A 22914-nucleotide genomic window follows, 5' to 3' on the forward strand; every position below is an offset into this window, starting at 1 on the left:
TGTGTGTGTGTGTGTGTGTGTGTGTGTGTGTGTGTGTTTGTTTTGTTTTGGTATAAATAAGTGAATGAATGAAAATCAACGATTATTTTATGCATTTACATAATTCCTGTTTATGCTCGAATGAGTGTGTTATTGTGAAAATTACAACCGGAAGTGATTTTGTCGCTAGCTTGACACCGATTAAAAAATATATTTTTTAAAGGGAAACCAAGGTTGTTGAGGTCTGTGGTGGGCACAGCGGGATCGGGTAGGTGAAAACTCATTCTTCTGTATAGACTATCAGACCATTATTGTTGTTCTTGTGCTCAAAATGTGTCTCGTTGACTCGCTCATCATTTAGGCTAGCGGAAATGAAGCTGCGGGCGAGTGTCAAGTCAAGAGAGCTGGTTAGCTGCAAGCTAACCAGCTAACCAAGCTAACGTTACCACCAGGTTCACGACAGCTGGCTGGCGAACACAACAATGTCCATCCTTTTGTTTGAGTGCATTAATAGGTTTATATTTAACGGGGGTAATTCAATGTTAATTGAAAAGCACGTTGTTCAGTTTTAGTTGGCATGCAAGCAATTTAGCTAGTGTCTAAAGATAGTTAAGGTGCTACATTGGCGAATTATACCTATCTGCTCTTTTTCCACGCTAAAACTGTCAACTCTTTGATCCTAGCCCTGTTAGTTAGAACGCTAGCCTAAACGGTAGCTAATGTTAGCATATCAAAACGACAGTATGTTCAAGGGAACTACACTATCCCTGATCCAGCATGGCCATTTGGGAATCAGGGCTAGGGAACCTGCAGCTACGTCAACTCTCGGTTAACAAAAACCCCGGTATGGTGACTGACAAGCGACCTGCATGCCAATCAATCAGTAATGGCAATCAATTGTGTCGATCAATCAGTAAAGCAGTCAACTTGTCAATAAACCAGGCAATTAACCTATGAACCAATGTGTTTTCTATTCACAGTGTTGAACAGCCCATGAGAAATTTAAGTTACAGTTGAGGAGCAAATGCAGGCAGCTCTTTAACCAGTGGTTTCTCCAAGCTTTTAATATCCACATTTGTAAATATCTGTGCTGGGCCACCATAATCTGACGATTGTTGTTGTCATCGTCGTCAGTCTATATACAGCAGGTGGGGGGTTTGGACTGTGTAGATTAAAACCTCATGCTGTTACACATTCATTTTTCTAACTAAGTTCTAAAAAAGTAATGGTGAAATTAAACTATCCTGTGTCATTTTGCAGACCCGCTGCAACCCTCTCAAGGACCCATACCATACAGTAATATCCGCGGTGTCTCGAAAAGTATTAAAAGTTGACTAATTGATTTAGGGAAAATTAAGGCCCTTAAAAAAGTCTTCATCACCATTTGAGAGGTAATATTTTGTAGCTATTGTGCTGATGGTGTTAAATGAGCTATGATGTCTCATCGATCGCAGACCCCTGAATTTAATTGATATTGTATCGTGGCAGATTTTGTGATATCAGCAAATATCGTATCATTGTCCAAATAATCTATATAATATCGTATCGTGATGAAACTCGTGATTTACACCACTATCGCTGATGACGAAAGTGACATTGAGGTCTTAAAATAGATTGAAAAAGTCTTAAAAAAGGTCTTAAAAGGTATTGAATTTAACTTCAGGCAAAGTGTGAATTCCCACTAAGGTTACATCAGCATTTACATAATTGATTAATGTGAATAAGGGTAGTTGAATAAGTTTACACTGAGATCATAAACGGAGAAAGAGCATAGTACAAAGGACTTAAAATGTAAATGCCACAAGAATAGAATAATTGTATGGCAGATATGATAAAAAGCTATCTAAAAACTATGATAACCTTTCGTTAGACTACCGTATTATTTGCAAGAGTGACCTTGTTTGGAGAACAAGAGCTTATTTTTATTTGGATTTACTTAAGACGAGTTCATTCTTCAGTGTAGAAGCTCTTTGAGTGAAGGTCAGATTTGTAACTCTATACTGTGCAAAATGATACTGCCGGTGTTGTCCCACACTATAGAGCAGCTGACCTTGGTCGAGTCCTCGTTCTCACAAGTGTATACTTCACCTCAGATCTTTCAGGATAGCAGTAGCCTTTTACAGCTCCATATTTATTTTATTTATTTGCCTTTATTTATACTCGGAAAACCCATTGAGGACGAGTCCTTGTTCATGTTGTTCATATCTTTTTAAGAGGTGCTTGTTCTTCTACCTCCTCGTAGTCCTTATGATCAGGGCTCATGTCATCTAAGGGGAAAATGCACCCTAAAACAGTTTAGCACTGTTAAGAAACAGCTGTTCCTTTATCTTGCGTTCCTGGCACTATTTTGTTAATTGGTGGGGACAGCAGCACCAAATAACAAAATGAAATAGTAGTCGTAGTAGTAGTAGTAGTAGTAGTAGTAGTAGGGATGCACGATATATCGGCAATCATATCGGTATCGGCCGATGTTAGTCATTTTTTAACATATCGGTCATATCGGTATCGGTCAGATGTTGCAATGTTAATATCGGTTATCATTATCAGCCAAATTCTTCACATTGATATGAAATAATGCAGTAAATCTATGATTTATGGGCTTTTCCAAAGGCTTTGCAAATAAAGAAATGCGTAACCTTTTCAAATTCAGTGTTAACATGTGTTTTTCAGTATGTACAAAATGTGATGATCATAAAAATGTGGTTTTATACAGATCATATCGACATCGGTAAATATCGGTTATCGGCCATAACAGCAATGTTAATATCGGTTATCGGCATCGGCCAAAATTTTCATATCGGTGCATCCCTAAGTAGTAGTAGTAGTAGTAGTAGTAGTAGTAGTAGTAAGAGATAAAATGTACACCAGACCTAAAATAATGCATTATATTCACCTTTTTCCTGGACTTGCGTTTCCCATGATTCTCAGCGGTAGCCGGTTGTCAACTTCCTGTTTACATTTTTTTCACTAGCAAGGATGTGCGTGCCGCTGTCAAAGAGTGGGAACGTATGGCTTATTTTATCCGAAATGGCTAAAAATAGTAACGTTGTGTGGTTGCATAGCGACGGTATTTTACAAAAAGGGGGGATTGTCAATTCACTGGTACTCTATGGGCTTATTTTAGCCGAAATTGCTAAAAATAGTATGTGGTTGCATAGCGCCCGCTTTTATTTTGAAGGCTAAACGTCCAAACCGGAACTCTTATATTTGGTCATTGAACGGAGCTTTAGCGGTCTCTTTCAAGATTCAAGATATTGTCACTCCATTGTACAATTATGCACATGTGGAAATATTGTGCTGGGGGCTCCATTACAAGACATAGGTAGGTACAAAGTCACAACAATTATTATGATTATTTTCAGTCTCTTTCGCTATGAACGGTCCTGGGCGGAAACAGGCAACCGGCAGCTGGAAACGGGGAGGGAGGGTGTCATCCAGTGGACCTCGCTACTTCCCAGGGCCGAGGACTGAGTGCTCGTCGCTGGCTGGCTTGCTGCAACCCCGGAGAGAGGGGGGAGAGAGCCAGCCAGCACTCAGTCCACAGAGAGAGAGGGGGGAGAGAGCCAGCCAGCACTCAGTCCACAGGGAGAGAGAGACCATCTCGCTCCTGGCACAACTGTCAACCGGGGAGAACTGTCCTCCCACCTTGTTATCGGGCTCAAGGGGTCTCTGGCGATGTCGGCACCTGACTGGTCTTGAAACACGGACCAAGGGAACGGAACTTTTATTGACGTTGTGAATAGCGAGTTTTCTAAAATGCGTGTTATAACGAGCCAATTACATATTCCTCTCTTTGGAACAATAATAGTATGTTTTTTATTTACATGTGTTGGCACAAAGTGGTGATTACTGTATGCATTTTAATCAGGGCTAATTTATAGAGGCAGAAGACTCCTGACCTGCACACTGACTTAACTTGGCAAGACTTATTAAACAATGCGTTTCGGTCAAGCGACCTTCATCTGACATCGACATACCCTGTCTCACTCTTTCTGTGCAATTGCTAGTGTCATCTCCACATTACAGACTGTATTACACTGTATGGAACAGTATAACCCACAGCTGGCCTGGAAGCAACAAGTCCAGTCAAGTTATCTGGGATCGTTAAAAGGCATTTTAGCAAATGTAGGAAACTGACTGAACGTAGATGAGGCAGGTTGAGGGAAAGCGTACACCCCCCCCAAAAAAAATTACAGTTAATTACATCACTTGATCACATGACTCCTGAAATGCACTGAACATCACAGATGGATGATATCAAACAGTTGAGTATTTGTTTATTTGAGGATGGATTTTTCCTTGTTAGTAATGCGACTCTCTCTCTCTCTCTCTCTCTCTCTCTCTCCCTCCATTCAGATTGCTGCTGGCTGCAGGGCTCTCTGGAGCACAAGTGGTGTCGCCATTCCCCCTTTCGTCCTCTCATGCCCCCCCGTGTGTTTCCCTATGTGTTAGTGAGCCCCTCCCACCCACCCCCACCTGGTCCCCCTTGTCGTGTCGCCCCCCCCCGGCCCGGCCCGAAGCTCCCCCTCTCCCCCCATGCTTTGGACCAAGTCAGCTCACTGCCAGCCCAATGACTGCCTGGATCGTCCTGCCTGTCAGCCTATCTGCCTTCTCCATCACAGGAATATGGATAGTGTGAGTGACACTTCATCCTGTGTGTGTGTGTTGTGTCCATGTGTTTAATACGCTGCAGCATTGATGAAACATTAGCCTGTTAGCACACACTGCAATGGCATAAATTGTTTGGATGATTAGATGGGGGGGGGGGAATTATAGATATGTGGGAGCCCAAATATCTCCTGGCATGTTGCCAGACATGTCCGGGGATCCTCTGCGTTTCTGTACGTGTGTGTAACGTTAGAGAGATGGACAATACCGTCCGGAAGGGAAACAAGACAAGTACGGATCCTCTACAGGCGCCGGTGTCGAATGCCACGTGCTGCGGCAGAAAACGGACAAAACTACCGACGCATAAGATTTCTGTCCACTGGGCTGTTTCACTTCATACTTCATAGAAACAAACAAGTTGAATTCACTTGAACACATTGGCTACTCAGATTGGGTTGAAAATAGAAAATAATGTGTCGTTTCTTCTTTCTCAACATTTTCACAACGCAACCGTGTCACAACGTCTCCGCGGCTCAGAGTAAAGTGTCTGTGCTTTAGCGTTTGGATGTGCGTTTGAAGATCCCATATTATGCTCTTTTTAGCGGTTTAAGACATTTCTCAGACAGTGGTCTTTAAAATAAGGTTAAGACTTACGTTACGTAGGGCCTCTCCCTCCACAGTTTCTCCCCTCATTAACGCGCTGTTCTGATTAGGTGGGGATGCCATAAGTCAAACTGTCATGTGTGTTTTCCACATTTGACCTTTCTCATTTAGCATCATGACGTGTGTTCTTTGCCCCACAGCTATGCCATGGCTGTGATGAATCACCACGTCTGTCCCGTGGAAAACTGGTGAGTGATTATTTGACGTGAGAAATTTATTTATTTTATTTATTTTATTTATTTTATTTATTTTATTTATTTTATTTATTTTATTTATTTTTGGACGCTGTCTCATTCCTCAACTACAGGTACCAACGAGGGATCCATGAATAAATAACCTAAACTCGTGCTTGTGTCGTGTCCCCGGCTGCAGGTCTTACAACGTAACGTGCACAGAGGAGCTGCCCAGACCCGGCTTCCCCAAGACATGCTGCACCCTCCAGGACATCCCCCTCATCAGGTCTCCTCCTAATTCCACCTCTCGGCCTCCAAACACTTCTTGCTCTTTTGTATCTGCAACACAGGAAGCAATTGTCTGTCACCGAAAGGCCCCGAGCTCTGAATTAGCACCTTGTTATGTGGTGGCACTGAATTAGCACCTTGTTATGTGGTGGCACTGCTTAAGTCATTCAAGCCACACTCTGCATCAACCGCATTCGTCCAATCTGCAAATCACTCTCCACCACTGGCAAGTAGCTACACACATGCTTTTTGTTCAACGGCATCATGAGCCACATAGTGGCCTTTGTCCACAGAGCGTACGTAGAGGTAATTCCTCAGCTAAAGCTTAGTTTTATATCCAGATATAACATGGCAGTAACGGTAAACATGTCGTAGCTGACGATTAGTCCCCCGCTGGGCCAATCGGTAAAGAGACGCCTTGGTGGGAAAAGCGCTTTCACAAAAGTGAAATTGGTGGAAGATGTGTACAGCAGATTTCATATCATTCCAATTAGTAGTGTGGGAGATATGACTGGATCTAAAATGGTTCATTTTGACATGTTCAGTGCTTCCCCTACCATTCTACAGGCCTGCCAGGCCAGAAAAGTAACCCCCCCCCCCTTCCCGATTCCCCTGCCCCCCTACTCTCCCCAAAATTTCAATAAACCTTTATGGCATATTATTACAATACAACAATACTAGTGTTGACCATAATAGAAAATGCCAAATTATTCAAAACAATAAGCATTTTGCTTTTAGGAGCATCGTGCCAGCATGCGGCGCTGTTCCAAAACGTGTCAACGTGTGTCGTTGCCTGGGAAACGCACATCCCATAATACAACTGTTCGCATCGCATCCCATAATAGTATGATGATACTTGGGATGCCATTGCGAACATAGATGCGAACAGGTTAGCTAAAAGTTTGGCGTCACTCACCAGCGAGGGCCGTCACCAGCGAGGGCTGCCACCGCTGCGGTCGGGGGGTACGTTTCGAAATCCCTCCAGGCCTGAAATGTTTTCTAGGGGAAACACTGTTGTTGTAGGACAGCTGTTGGCCCTTCAGTGTAATTGTGTTGTTTTGTTATTTTTGCATGGCCCGCAGTTTTGTGAAAATCTGTATTGCAAAATATCTCAATGTATTTCATACATGTCATCATAGTTTCTCTGCTTAGTACAGTGTACCAGATGATCGTTGTCTTGGTGGGAATAGTGCAGAAACACAGTGTAACAAATGATGGGTGATGGTACTGGGACAACAGCATCACATCTAGTGCAAGTCCTATATGACAACGTCAGCATTCAGATAATGGTCGATGATGAGTACCTTTACGTGGACCGCAATATTCCCATGTTAACCCGATTTAAGGATTCAGGAAACTAACATGTAAACAGCTTTTTCTGATTACCTTAACTGGAATAAGGTCATAGCATCTTAAGCAATAGTCGAATTAAGACGTGGAGTGTTCCGATCTTAGTCGCGTTATTGAAGTGCATCGTAGACATGTCTACACCTTATTGCACTATGACGTCCTGTCGGAGTTTCCGCAGCATGCACGCAACGTGCGGCCGTCAAACTGCTTGACGACACATGCTCTAGCTTCAAGTGAGCGTTGTGCAATGTGTTTACAGAAAAAAAGATGGCCGCCACGGGTAAAAAGATTTTAAGAAGTCTCAACATGTTGTCTCTAACATGGTAGAAAGGCGTGCGTCTTCAGTCATGAATCAGACTCTGCTCTGTAACATGTAAACAGGAATATGAATGCAATATTCTATAAGCAACTCATGTAAACACCTTAATCAAAATATTGTCTTATTTAGATTAAGGTCACTAGAGGATTATTGCAGTCTGTGTAAATGTAGTCACTCTGTTTAGTATCTAGTATTGGAGTATTTCCTCGTCTCTCTGTAATAATGAGCTGTGTTCTGTCTTCTTGTCGCTGTCGGTGTGTCCTGCAGTAAATGTGGTTCCTACCCACCAGAAAGCTGCCTGTTCAGTCTGATTGGCAACGTTGGAGCCTTCATGGGTAAGGCCCCGCACGCACGCACGCACACGCACACACACACACACACACACACACACACACACACACACACACACACACACACACACACACACACACACACACACACACACACATTTGAGTAAGGAGGAATTGTTAGCAGGGCAACTGTGCATGGAGACCAGCAGAACCACTTTGTTTTTCCACGATGATTAATTATATCAGATATATATTTATTAGATCAGAGCTGTAAGAAATATCTGTGACTAAATATTCTGCTTCTATTACATTAGGCCTGGGTGACCATAGTTACGAATAGGGAATGGAATCGACTGTTTCATATTAAATGTGCTGAAATTCTTTCATAGGAGAGTGATTAATGGACTAGATTACATTTACGCTATATTCCATCACTGCAGCTGAGCAACATGAGACAATCCAGTGCAACAAACTGAAGCAGTATAATGGAATATTAACACAATAGTTAGCATAAAGTGGCTACTGCATTGAATTGAAGTATTGCAGATGACTGATCTGATCTGGTTCATAGGTTTAAAGTGCCTGATGCATCAGGTAGAAATTATGCTTCTGGCAGAGTGAAGCAGAGTTCACCGGGGTGTGTTGTGCCCAAGGCACACCAAAGAGAAGCACTAATGGGGGGATAACATGGGATAAAAAAAATCTTCTTAAATATATTTAAGAAGAAATGTGCTCTGACAACTTTGTTAAACTGTTTCATGTTGTGTTGCATTGCATCACATTACCTGGAGGAGTTACAGTAATGCTTCCCTCCCTATATTATGTGATATGCGTGTCCTCTGCAGTCAGGAGTCTGGCTTCAAGCGCTGAGCGCAGCGCATGCAGGCTCGCATCTAGAAGGAGTAGACCATTCATTTGTAGAGTGCAGGGGGGTCATAGATTGGAAATATTTTTTTCTAAGTGTTTTGGACCCTTTTGCACATAATTTCTTGGTTTAATCGGTTTGAATAGTGACGTCATTTTATATCTATAAATCTATAGCTGTCCGAGTCCCCTTTTAGTTAGGCAGCTCAATTTATCACAAAATCCCATAGGACACCATTTGGGAACCAATGCTGTACAGCAGTGATACTCAACTTGCGGCCCGCAGGCCACATGCGGCTGTGTAGCTGTGTGGCCCGCGATGGATTTTTTTTTTTTTTTTTTTTTACAGTGCACCTGAACGCAACATGCAAGATACCCGCATTTAGCTGCTAAATTGTCAAATACCGCCGTCTGCTTGCTACCCAGGCACTTATGTATGTACTTAACCTAACTAACTATCCGGTGTGCACAACATTGTCAAACTAAACTCTGGCTGACACCCCAAAAACCTACAATCTGCTACAGAAAAATGTATATTGTTTGTTTATTAACTGGCCCCTGGCCTTCTATCATTTCACGAAAGTGGCCCCCGGGCAAAGCAAGTTGAGTATCCCTGCTGTACAGTATATATGCCATCTACAAATTTAAATACACTTTGTATCGAGACGCCAGTTGGCTCAAATGAGCCGATGGGCCTTTTTCACAGCTGCCATTTTGTGTCTAAAAGGCAGGGTAAACACAGGTGCAACCAACTCACTAATTAGGGCCCCAGCACTGGAACACCTCAACGGACTGGAAGTTGGAAACCCTAATTAATGTTTTGGTGCACCTGTGCTACTTCCTGTCTTTTAGACACAAAATGGCTGCTGTGAAAAAGGCCCATGGACAGGACTTCCAACCCAATTAGTCCATGTTGTCTGGATGAATAATAGCCTGATCCAAATGTGATCCCAGGGGCAGCAATCCAAAACATGGGATGAGAGACACGTTTACATTCTTCTGATTGACAGGTTGAAAAGGTTGATGGAAATGTCAAAATTTGGAAAATAAATAAAAACCTCAGTTTCACCAAATAGTTCCGACGCTCGCTTGAGCCGTTGATTGAAAACGCACCTGATTTGAATTTTAAGATTGTCACCTTTTCAAAGGTTCGCTTAGAAATTGCGCAAACCCTAAATGGAAACTCTATTGCCGTGTGGCAACATGAAGTAGTGCAGCTCTCTAGGAATTTATAAATACATGCCCTTAATTCATGTGTGGAAAAACCAAATACTTGGCTAGTGATTTAATCTCAGTGGTTAAACCTGTTGCAACCCTCATTTGAGTGAAGGTTTAAGGTTATTAGTTTCTCCACTCCCATTTTCTGTTTGACGTGAACTTGCTGCATGGCGGCTGGCTACATGCAGCCGGCTGCGACTAGCCTTGAAGAGATGCGGCGGCGCTTTAAATAGCCTGTGTGCTCTCCGATCAATAATAGATGTGGTCGCCTTCCTCTTCCCCTCTCTCCTCTTCCCCTCCTCCGTCCTCCATGACCTTCCTCCATCACTCCTCTTCCTGTCTGTTTATCTCTGCTCAGCTCTGCCCCCTCCTTTCCCCCCACGACTCTTAATTACATCTCTCTCTCTCTCTCTCCCTCTCTCTCTCTCTCTCTCTCTCTCTCTGTTCCTTCACTCCCCCTCTCTCTCCCTCTCTCTCTCTCTCTCTCTCTCTCTCTGTTCCTTCACTCCCCCTCTCCCCCTCCATCCCTTTCTGTTTCCATCTCCACGCGTGAGATTTAGCCCGAATTTTAGTTAAAAACGTTCAAAAATGAACTAAAATGATCAATGGGATCTTGACAAACCACAATTTTGACGTCATGTCAAAGACGTCTATGTATTGTGTTGCGGAGATATCTACTGAAATTAGCGTGCTAACCGGCTAGCCCCGGCTGTACCACTTGTATGTCAAAAGGCGATAGTGAGCCACTGTAGCGTTGAGTTTACCCTCAGTCCAGGAAGAGGAAGTAGAGCTGGAGAGAGACTCCTGAGGCGGACGTTTTGCCTCAATGGAATAAACTACGATCTCTCTCAAATGGACCCAACTGGAGTAGAAAGCTTGAACAATCCACTAACTAACTAACAAAGTTAGACCACCCAAATCTGTGTCGGGCTAATTTGAATTCTCAATCTAGCTAAAAGCAAAGAAAGGTGCAGTGCATTGTTTGCATTGTTTTCCCACGTAGGCTGGTAGGTGTGAAATGCTGCCCCCTATTAGTTTGGATCATGTGACGTCACCAAATACACATTGCATTAATGTTGCTTTGCATCTTTCCCTCCACCTCTCCTCTCAGCCCTCCTTTCCTCTCCTCTCTGCTCTTCTCTTACAATGGTCTGGGTGCTGTGGTTTTTGACCTTTGACCTCCTTACTACTGGTTGTTGTAGGGATGTCACAATATATCGTCCCACAATATATCGCGATATCAAAACTAGGGCTGGGTATCGTTCAAAATTTTTCGATATCGATACCGTTTCGATACTTTGATTTCGATACCGGTTCCTGAACGATACTTTTTTCGATACCAATTTTTAGAAAAATCCATTTTAACAAAAATAAAACTGCATTACACATTGAGAATTATGATACAAATCTTTAGTTTTTTTCAAGTTTTACAGCAGAAAAAAAAACTACTGTATTTAACATAACTTTAAGTTGTCTAAACTTATTACTGTCCCTACAAAAAAATATTGGAGTACTACAAAGGAAATTAATGTAAAACAAATAAATCAGTGCAATAGTTTTCAGTGCAAAACGGAGAGTTGCAAATGAGTGTTTAATATTCACTGATGCAACAGAACGCTATTCTTGTCCAAACTGATGAGATGGCTCCACTTCATGCATGGAAGACAATAGTTGAGCATTGACTAGCCTATCAATAATGGCACAAAGTGAATCCCATTTATATTCAACAAACTATCATGACATCAGCGTTTGTTAACGAGTTGCTAAAAATACATAATGGGCGATAACTGCCCGCTTGCATATAACGTTAACACTAATTAATTGAACATCTAACGCTAGCATTGCAGATCAGTGTTTAATGCTCACTGCTGCAACAGAACGTCATTCTTGTCAAAACTGATGAGACAGCTCCACTTCATGCATGGAAGACAATAGTTGAGCATTGACTAGCCTACCAATATAGCCTTAATGGCACAAAGTGAATCGCATTTACATTCAACAAACTATCATGACATCAGCGTTTGTTAACGAGTTGCTAAAAATACACAATGCCCGCTTGCGCATAACGTTACCGCGCCAATTAATTAAACGATCTAATGCTAGATACAACTCACAGCCAGACTGTCAGACTGAGGGATCTGATAACCGCTAATCAACAACAACTTGCGGTAAGCGGACCCACCTCTCGATTATTTCTCTTGTCTGTGGAAACCAGTCCCAGCTCCACTTGTCTCCGCACCGCACGCTGCCTGCCTCACAACAAACACACACCGGCTAAAGTGGGCGTAACTTTCCCTGCATGCTTCTACATGACAGCCAATCACCAGCCGTATTAGAGCGTGGTGTGCAAGCATGTCGCATGCTTATAGGCTCAATGACACTGTTTGTTTTGGTATCGAAAATTGGTATCGATTGACAAGGGAGGCTTCGATACCCCTTACCCTTAGTATCGATGTTTTCATTTCGGTGCCAAGTAAGTATCGAAACTCGATACCCAGCCCTAATCAAAACGTGACAATACGTATCGTTGAGATGAAATCTCATATCATGAGAAAAAGAAGCTGAATATGGTGGCACTGATCTGCATCTGATTGCATGCTCGCTCTCCTTTTTATTGCTTTGTTTGAACAGACGAGGGATGTTACAGACACGGAGGATGAAAATGGTGAAATTACTCAAATTAGCGTGGAGGATGCCCCCTCAAGTTACAAATCGATGGCAAAAAAATATTGTTAAAATATCGTATCGTATCGTTAACCCAATATCGTGTATCGTATCGTGAACTGAGTGTATCGTGACACCCCTAGTTGTTTGTCATGTTGCTGATCTCGGAAATCAAGTGTATTTTACTCGGCATGAGAGTGTAAATGGCCAAAATGAAATAGTGCATTGACATAGTGGGAGGATGCAGTAGACAGAAACCTGCACCTTCATAGTTTCAGAAAAACCATAGCCAAGAAAAGTGCCACTTCAAGTGCCCATAGATGGACTTTGCTGACAGATTTCGTTTTTTCCCCTCAACTTTTGCCTTCTAACATGGTAGTACATGTAAATGCAAATCAGTTGTTGTAACATCTAACAGGGCGTTCACACCATACTCCGAAGCAACGCTCAAGCAACACTGAAGCTACGCTGAAACCACACGTTTCAAGGCGCGCTGAGCGAGGCGCTGAGGAAAATAGAGCGCTTCTTGTGTGACCGGTTTAGCATGAGCTCAGCTTCAGCGTGGCTTTTAACTTCAGCTCTGCTTTTGTTAAGCGCCTGGTGTGAACAAACGCTAACAAAATGGATGTGGACAAACACGTTTGTCCACCTGCTACTCTTGTCTCCTCTTCAGATGAAGATAACGTAGTGAATAAGCAAAAGCTTTCTATGTACAAGTGACCATTTTGGAATCTGTAAAAAAAATAAAATAATAATAATATGCACTTCCAAATGCTTGTTTGTCGGGTTTTCCAATTTTCTGCTTTGGCTTCCTCTTCATTTCATCTCCTGTTCATATCAAACAGAATTATCCTTAAAGAAGAAGGCTTCCTCAGCTGCATTTTGCACTTTACTGCCATATGGTGATAGCATCTGGTTAGGCCACAATGTGAAGCCAGTATGAAGGTAGCCATCTCCTCCTCCTCTGTCCTGCAGTGGTGATGGTGTGCCTTCTGCGCTACGCCCAGCTGATCGAGCACAGCCACCGGTGTTGGATCAACACCGGCGCCTTGGTGTCCGGCTGCACCAACGCCGTCGGCCTGGTAATGGTGGGCAACTTCCAGGTAATCTTTCCCTGTGGGATTTCTCCTCGGCTCTACTCCATGTAGGGAAATACTGTACTCTTAATTGCGGTGATTTCCCCCGCCCTTGAATTGAAGAATTCTGAGTTATGAAACTTTTCTGACCCTTGGGTGTAGGGTGCCAGTGATGGACTGATTTAAACAAAAACCCTGAAAAAGAAGCATGTGTGCAACTCAAGGTTCAAAGGGAACCTTAATGACTACAGAGATTGTACTGCTGTTAAGTGCACTCCTACATTTTTCACTTTCAATTGAAGAAGTGTGCCCCTTGGTGGAATCATCACTGTAGAGTCCTGCCATCTGCCGCCACTCGCCTTCATGCTTAGGTCTTTTCATGAAGTCTTCCCTTCAGAACACCTACCTAAGTTTTTGTTTGACTCAAAAAAATCATAAACTCATGATCCGTTTCCACAAAATGACGTCTTTTACTTCCTTGTATCAGTTATGGTACTGCTCACTTTAGCGCGAAAAAAGAAGCGAAGCACACTGGATACACAGGCTGGATACCTCCGCTCCTAACGGACTCAATGAGGAGCTGGACCTTGCATGCTTTATTTAGGTAGATCTTGAAGTCTGTAGTACTGGAATGCCTACTGTTATGTTATATTTATATTTATATTATTCATTAATTATATGCATTGCTCTGTGTGATTCTTACATCATATCCTTGCGTGATTTTGCTGATATGTTTTGCATTAACATCAACATGATAGGACCTGTATTTTCCTACAGCATTATTGATGTGACATGTAGCCTATTTTTGCATTATTATTTTTGTAATATATCATCATGTATGGATCTCTGCTAGTTCTGTCTATCCTAGTAGAGCAGACCATTTCCTCTGACGTCAGGGCTCTGCCCCCTTCACGTCACTCCACACTACCTGTGCCACGTAGGCTATGTTCTCTATTTAACCTGGTGCGGTGGCCGACGCCCTCCCATACAGCCTGATGAAAACCAACGGTTGAAATGCGTTGCGTTTTGTGTCTTGCCCGTATCACCTATATGAAGATGTACACTGTTTGTTAACTGTGAAGTACGCAGGTACAAATTACTTCTTATTAAATTTATTTACCTTTAAACTCTAAGCAGCTCATTTTTCGCTTTGTTATTATAGTTGCCTGCTGAGTTGCTTTGGTCCACACCTTTTTGTGCGTTCCTACTGCTCACTTTAGAACAGGATTTGTAGAGAATGATTTTCTCAGTGTAGCATGTCGATGGCGTAGTGTGTCGTCCCTCACCGAGTGACCTGAAGTTAGCCTGGGTAAACCCAGCATCCACGTGACCGCCCACGTGCTATCAGTCACGAAAGTGACGTTACAGGCATAGTCTGTGACGTCACGTTGGAAGGCTGGGTTCACCCAGGCTAACCTGAAGTAGCCTCTTAATGACTCAAGAGTAATATGAACACGCCCTCTGTGTGACCGTGTGTTTCCCCGGCAGGTCGACCACGCCAAGTCTCTCCACTACGTGGGCGCCGGCGTGGCCTTCCCGGCAGGGCTGCTTTTTGTGTGCCTGCAGTGTGTGCTCACCTACCGGGTGGCCGTGACCGCCCTCGACTACTGGATGGCCCACTTCCGGGTGGCTCTGGCACTGGGTGCCATGGTCTCCCTCGTCCTCAGTATCCTTTTCTTTGCACACGGCAGAGAGAAAATCTGTTTACACCTCAGAGGTGTTTTTATACATGATTTACTTCAAGGTTTTTTCAGTAGAGGACAAACTACAGCTCTGACATGAAGAAGAAGTATGTACGTACAGCATGGAATAGTGAAATCCACGGTTCCATCAATCTAGCTAACCTACACAGAGAAATTAGCATAAGCAGCCTAGGGAAAACTCCCACAGCGTCCCAGGTGGGAATTGAACCCAGGACCTTCTAGCTGTGAGGCGACAGCGCTGCCACTGCGCCACCGTGCCCCCCGTATAATATCGTATCATGATAAAACTTTCACGTCTTAAAATATATTGAAAAGGTCTTAAAAGGGTCTTAAAATATATTGAATTGAACTTGAGGCTTCCTGCATATACTCTGTAATACCTTCAAACCTTGCCCCAAAATGTCCCCAGGTGTATGATCCAAAATCACATTATAGGGCTTGGAGGGAGCCACCAATTCCAAATGATGAATCTATGTACTGTATTCGCTGCTATAGCATTTCCTGCCACAAGGTGGCTGTGTGCCGCTGCAGTGCAGTTCAACTGCACTTTCACACGACAAAAATGTGACGCATGTTGCAGTTTTATTGTCTGAACAGAAATGGAATAGCAAACATAACACATTTACAACAGGACAGGACCGCTCTGCACGAGAGGTCAACACCAGTGGGCATGCGACAGAGGCATGCGACTACAGCAGTATCACTAACGATATTGAATGATGCGAAACAACTACACATCTTGTACAGGCCCACAGCGTGCGTGTCCAATTCTGCTAGCTGCAGGAGAAAACTGACATATTGGCGGATAGATTTCTCTCCACTGGGCTGTTTTGGCACATCAACATTGAGGTTTGACACAAACACAGCAGCCTAGCTTCACTCAAAATGGAGCTACTTCATAGAAACAAACAAGTTGAATTCACTTAAAGAACGTGTAGTGTATTCTTTCTCAACATTTTCACAACACAAACTCGGTTACGTTGCTGTCTGTGCTTATCGTTTGTTACGTCCCGTTTGAGTGGAGTTTGCCGTGTTTAAGCACCGTGATTGGCCCGAAGGTCCAAACACCGCCCAGCCGGGAAACCTAATTATTTTATTCACATGTCTGGGTATTCAGTGCACCTTTAACCATGTACTGTCAGTCCCTCCAGGATTTCGCGGAGTTTTTTTGTGATTATTGCGATCATAAATGCTTGATTTTGCGGCTGCTTTTCTCAAAATTTGCGATGCAATTTGCGACATTTTATGTGTTTTTTTGCGGTAAAATTGCGGGAACTGGCAAAAATTGCGGAGTTGAGGAAAAAAATGTGATTTCATTTTTTAATTTTTAATTAAATTTTTTCTTTTCCTCCCTTCATCGTTTCTCTTCTCCTTTCTTCCTCATCCTCAATAATGCTATTATCACTTTGCCTTTTCTCATACTTTTTGCTTAGTGCTTTATATATTTCCTCTTATCCTTATTTCCTCTTCATGCCTTCGCTGTCCTCCTCATCCATGGATGTATTGTCCTCATCCCTTCCTTGTTCCTTGTTCCTTGTTAAATATTCAAACAACTAGACCCTAAAGCTAAATATGCCACACACTTCCTTGTTCCTTGTTAAATATTCAAACAACTAGACCCTAAGCTAAATATGCCACCTGTGTGTGTGTGTGTGTGTGTGTGTGTGTGTGTGTGTGTGTGTGTGTGCGTGTGTGTTTTGCGGTTATTTTTGTTGGCAAATGTGAGGGGTTTGCCCTCCTCATCGCAATGCGATGACGTGTTACGTTACGTCCCATACTCTCGTCACTTCCTATTGTTGTCCCTCGTTCCCACAGCAACCAGGCAAGATGACAGCGCACACATATCTCAAACCCAGGTAAAGATGCGGCATTTTACTAACTTTTTGCGGCGAAATCGCGGGGATTTTGAAAAATTGCAAGCCCCCGCAAATATCGCGGAGTTTGGTTGAATTTGCATTAATTATTGCGATCGCAAAATCGCAATTTCCTGGAGGGACTGACTGTGTATGCACAAAAATTCACAAAAATCTAATTGCTTTAGTTTTTCACACATTTTCACATCAAAAGTTCATGTTTCAGGATTTCATTCATAACTGTAATCTACAGTATGGTGATGTCAGCTAGTACTATCATTTCAACCAATCCTATCACGACATGACAGCTGTCAATCAATCTTCATCTTCGGGAGAGGATGTGGAGGTGTGGCAAAGACGAAGAGCGATGCTCAGCACACCAAAACCAATTAAGAAGCCCTCTATTCCATTGGCGGATTATAATAGAAAACGTCCTCGATTACAGTTATTATGAATAACCATTAGAAAAAAGATTTTTTAACAGTTTTGGATGTGCAGAACCTGAAGAAACATGTGATCCTACGGTGCAACACTTTAGGATCCAGAATATCTGATCTGCTGCAGGATTATTGGGTCATTTGTCGGGCCGGTCGGGCTCTGTTCCACTAGCAGAACACATCGCAGCAGACCAGACAAGCTGCCAGCTGACACAGGGTCCAGTTGATCACTTATTCAGAAAAAGTGTTTCCATCTCCCATTTTCCATATTAACTCTTTTTCAAAACAGGCACACACACACACACACACACACACACACACACACACACACAAAACAAACGGATATAAAAAAGCGAATATAAAACTTTTTTTTTCTTCAAATCTTGCCATTTCCATCAACCTGTTTCTAATGCGATACTTAAAAATGCGCATAAAAGTATGTTGACGTAAACACGGCTATAGTCGGGCTGGGAGAGATAAGAGACAGATGCTGTGCTTTCTGCCTGGCCGGTTGATAGATCGGCCACAGTAGGAACATATGGGCCTGTCAGCCTGTTTGTTCAAAACCAGATCTACAGCAACAGAACGACTTAGACGTGCTCATACATTTAACTGCAAAATAGTCACATAGCTGTAGATGTTTTCTTTTATTATAAACGCGATTAGAGTAATTTTGATCAGTGACCTGATGTGGATTTCTGAATACCAAAGTTTTTGGTTTGAAGAGGTGAGTGGCTTCAACTATTTTGTGCTGATATTCAATATATATTCATATTCAACTTTAAAGTTGACCATTTTCATGCATCGTTCTTTCTGCCCGGTCTCTCTCCACTATGAGCGGTCGCTCCTTAACGCTCCCTCCCAGGCGGCATGTTCTTCATCCACGAGAGCTTCGTGCTGCAGCACGCCGCCGCCATCTGCGAGTGGGTTTTCACCGTGGACATCCTGGTCTTCTACGGCACCTTCACGTACGAGTTTGGCACCGTCACCAACGAGACCATGATGGCGGGCCTACAGCAGAGCCTCCACGGCTCGGGGGTCATCCTGGGCCCCGGGGCGCGGGCGGGCGCGCTCGGCGGGGCCACCAAGGGCCTCAAGTCCCCCGGCGGGAGCAGCACGTCCACCCATCTCAACTGCACCCCGGAGAGCATAGCCATGTTGTAGCTTGACGTTGCCGCCCCCCCCCAACAAAAGGTCACCAGCTTCCGCAAGGAAAGGGAGGTTACAGTTGCAACATGAGCAGGAGGAGAGCAGTTTCTGGGACCGACACACCAGGTTGATCGTGTCTGTATCGCTGTTTTCGCGGTTTTCCTAATTTTTTTGTGTTGCCACAAAGCCGTCCAGGTTAACCGCTACAGTGAAAAACGGGAAAAGAGCCCGTTGCATTTGCTGTAGTGACCTCTTGAAAGAGGGCTGAATGTGCGGGGAGGGGGGCACTCGATCCAAGAATGTCTTTCAACATGGCTGTTGACCTTGGGATGGGAAGTAGTTGTTCACTCGGTCGGGGGACCTTCTGTTCAGCCACTCTGGCTTTTTACCAGTTTGTCGGCGGCATCTTGCAGGAACGAGAAGGTTTCTCAGAGCCACAAAGTATTTTAATTTTTTTCCCCATCTCCCCAAGACACTTTTTCACAGAGCATCCCAACGCTTGGTGTGGCCCGCCTCCCTTTAGCTGTTTTGACCCCCTCGTTTATCTCTGCACGCCACACTTTTTGAATGAGAGAATAACAATGTATGTTTGCGTTTTGAGTTTGTATTCAAAATTCTAATTCTAAAGCATCGTAAGTAGAAAATATTGAATGTTTGAGAAGTGAATAGGTAGTCAACAGTTATGTATCTTTTGACAGGTTAAATCCACATGGCCTTTTTTTTTAATCAATCAAGCATAAATTATCTGTCAAATGATTGGCCAAAATCATAAACGTAATTTGACTTGACAATTTTATTTGTGTGCACAATGTTTATATCTGGAGTAGATTCCCCAAGTGGGCAGGTGATTTGAATGCTAATTTTGATGGTATCTTTTTTGTTTGTTTTCCAAATTATATATCTGTATTTTTGAACCACTGCATTTCGTGTTCTCTTCAGGACGTAATCCATTTTGTCGACACGTGAGTGTGGACTGCTTCTGTCATCCTGCTGGTCTGTCGTGCCCTTATGTTGAATGGGACTGTCCTCATCCCAATCACTCTTAATCGAGACTCTTTTGTTTTGTTTTTCATTCCACAGGATATATGAATTCTTTTTGACGTTTACTTTTCCATGCTACCTTTTATTTTTCCTCATGTCCGGTGCAATAATTGCCATTTCATCCGACAATTGACACTCCAGTGGAGTGAAGCGATGCCTTTTTTCAGCCAGGGGACTTGAGGGTTTACCGGGGAGAAGTGGAGCACAGGGGCAGGGCTCTTGATCTAGTAAAAGTGAGTGCTTTTGAAAAGGGTGAATCCATACGATCCACCGAGTCCATTGTCCTACACATTAACTTCTCGTCCACACACTCAGCATAATGGTGGACACACAAGCTGTTTTGATTCCAGGCTGGTCCCTCGGAAGCCGCCTTATTCATTTTTCATTTTTTAGTTGAGGTTTTCTTTAAAAGCTAGTCATGTGACGCCTGCTCAGCGAGTTACAGAGGTCGTTACAGAGGTTGTTTTGTTTGGAGGAATTGATTGAGAGGTGCGAGTGAGTTTGACGCCTGTAGGACCTTATGCCATTAACCCTGTAGGTGTCACAAAGGTGTCATAATGGTCCCAATGCAGTGTTGAAACCAGGCAATATTGTACAAGTTGTATTACAAAACACTGGTCATTGTGGGAACTGAAACTATGTTACATTTCAAATATGTATGTACATTTTGTATGCTTGAAAAATAACTCTTTCTCATTGCCAACTTCTCAACAGTGTGATCATTCCAGGTGAGAATTAGCTGAACACCAAAATACCCCACCAAGGTGAAAGCTCAAACTAGAGCTGACTAGCTCCACCTTGTGGAGAACATTACTCCACACTTGGATTGCACACTGTTGGATTGGTTGTGCGTCCTCGTTCTGTGATCAGTTCCAGCAGTATGTTACATAACCACTGACACAGTATTTTGCCATCTGGTACTTTTATTGGTACATTTTGAGCTTTTGTCTCGCCACTGGATGCCAGCAATACACATTTTGAAGTTGTCGCGTCACCTACCTCTGTTATCTGTGGGCTTGATGTTGGGAGAAGGCAGGGTTCCTACATGTTCTCCATCTCAAAATGCATCATATTTCCCAGGCTTTGATATCGCACGCCAGTGTTGAGTATGGTAGTGGCTGGCCAATACCAATATCAAAATATATGAAATGGAAGTGTGTCTACTTCTACATAAAACGTGTAGTCGTACGCGCATCAGGTCTGAAGATTCTTTTCTACTTCTAGATGTTTTTTGTGCAAATCCCCCTTTTTTCAAAAGCTGGAATTGCTGGAAACGATGGCGTTCGCCTCCCAGACCCTGTAGGAACCCTGACAAATAGCTGTGTGAAAGATGTTCTTTCTAGCTCCTGCTCTTCTTGCCATAAAAAGATTGGAGTCGACACTGGAATTCGGATGGCTTTTCTGTGTCGCCTGCTGGTCAAATGAATGGGATTTGGATGGCTTCCTGTTGTGTGTGTGTGATCGAAACACTACCTGATTGTTTTAGCCGTACCCCTCATCCTGTGCCAGATGGACACGTTCAATGATTGATTTTTCTGTTGAATCATGTGTTCTGATGTAGCCTATCTCACCATATCCTATCTCACCATATCCTATCTCACCACCGGTTAGACCTCAACTGGCAGCTCGTACGAACGCTCACACAGGGTTGGGTTTATTCTGTGACAGCATCACTACCTTCCACTGGACAGGCCAAAATATGAAAGTGGCGTTACAACCCATGTTTCTTTTATTTATGTCACACACAAGAAAGAACTCCGGTATGTTTGTTTGTGAGAGAATCCCATTTACGAAAGGCTGCCTGACCTGTAGATGTCTTGAACTCTAGAAAACTGCAATGCAGAAACAAATGTCTATAAAAACTAAAAATGTACGTCTTTCTTCTTTTTAAGTTTGAAAATGATGTAAAACATGTCTTTTACTCAATTTGATGGTAATGGAGTCAGTGAAATCCCAAAAACAAGGCAACGCAGATAATATTTTGTTTCCTTTTATAAATTGTGTAAATATGTATGATTTGTCTATCATTTAGGTATTTTCTTTTGTCAGAGATTTATATTCAAATATCAATTAAAAAATGAATTATTAGCACGTGTTTTGCGTGGGTTCTTTTAGCACAGTAAATGCCTACTGCGTCTTATACAGGACAGGAAAAATATCAATATGATTCTGCTAATACACAAACGTCAAATAACAGTCATACATTACTATAAAAATAGTGTGTTATAGTATTAGTGATACATCAATGTTTGGGTGGTTATTTTTTTTATAAACAAGATATGCTTATTGCCAGCACAAGTAAACTACAGTAGTTCTATCAGAGCAGATGACACAAGATGTAACATTTTGAAATAAGTCATTGGTTTACATTACATACATACTACTGGTTTAATTCGTTGACATCCAAAACAACTCAAGTAAAATCAGTGCATTTCAAAACAGAACCTGAGAAAAAAATACTTAAATACACTGAACTGTTTGAGCCTGTACATCCTCTGAGAATAACCTTTGAAAAGCAACATCCCAAGTAAAGATTGAAAAGCTCTAATGATAGCGTTCTAAAACTCAAGACCCAGTGGCTCATAGTGTTGAAGGCTACCTGTTTTGAGGTTGTGGGTTTGAGCCATTCGAGCCTGTCGGAGTTTTGTGCTGAATGTGCTCTATTAGGGGGACCCTTGTGACGGGGACCTGGTGTGATGGATTCACAGACTCCATCGTCTCATGCAGACCGTGGTTCGATTCCCTCTCCACTAACTGGATTGACCGTTCCCACTGCGGTGGGGGGCGGGGCGTGTCCCACCCGAACTTCCAGAGAGCTGTAAGGAGGCGGTTATGGAGGAAGCCCCACCCAGCTGAAAGTTTACCAACATGTCAAGCTGCATTGATTGGAGAGTTAAAGGAGTTTTGCCATTGCATCTAAATTACACAGCCCATAGCTAAAAAGAGGCTTATGTTTATATGGTATTATATGACTATCATGACTGTCAATCAACTATTGGATAAAAATGAAATGTAGGCTTCCCCTCCCCACATCAGTCACTTATAGCATCTGTGTGTATGTAACTACCTGTCGGAGCCCATTTCCCCAACTGTTATTTGTCTGTTATTTATTTGGATCAGTATGTCATTATGTCAATGCTGTGTATTTCTTTGGAGCAGCCAATAGGAGCCAGTATATTGCTCCAGTGTGTTTGTCAGACTTCTTTATAGTTTCTGGCTGGGCCATGTCTGGCACTGAC

The 22914-nt window shown here is 42.9% G+C and overlaps 1 protein-coding gene across 1 annotated transcript; it reads left to right on the forward strand.

Annotated features, from left to right (window-relative positions):
- Positions 1-214: 214 nt before the first annotated feature.
- Positions 215-21747, forward strand: tmem150aa (transmembrane protein 150Aa). Its single transcript, XM_083645126.1, has 8 exons — positions 215-247; positions 4336-4614; positions 5391-5438; positions 5623-5709; positions 7648-7715; positions 13392-13519; positions 14981-15158; positions 18351-21747. Exons 2-8 carry the CDS (start codon positions 4550-4552, stop codon positions 18647-18649), a joined length of 873 nt encoding a protein of 290 aa, XP_083501252.1. The 5' UTR covers positions 215-247; positions 4336-4549; the 3' UTR covers positions 18650-21747.
- The last annotated feature ends 1167 nt before the right edge of the window (positions 21748-22914 follow it).

This window comes from Poromitra crassiceps (genome assembly GCF_964638095.1).
Source record: "Poromitra crassiceps genome assembly, chromosome: 10".
Taxonomy (NCBI): domain Eukaryota; kingdom Metazoa; phylum Chordata; class Actinopteri; order Beryciformes; family Melamphaidae; genus Poromitra; species Poromitra crassiceps.

Bases quoted from the DNA above. Each gene is read 5' to 3' on its own strand.
- tmem150aa (XM_083645126.1), top strand. From the start codon at position 4,550: ATGACTGCCTGGATCGTCCTGCCTGTCAGCCTATCTGCCTTCTCCATC. The intron at 5,710-7,647 runs GTCTCCTCCTAA...TGTGTCCTGCAG, and splicing joins CAGGACATCCCCCTCATCAG to TAAATGTGGTTCCTACCCAC. The intron at 7,716-13,391 runs GTAAGGCCCCGC...TCTGTCCTGCAG, and splicing joins CAACGTTGGAGCCTTCATGG to TGGTGATGGTGTGCCTTCTG.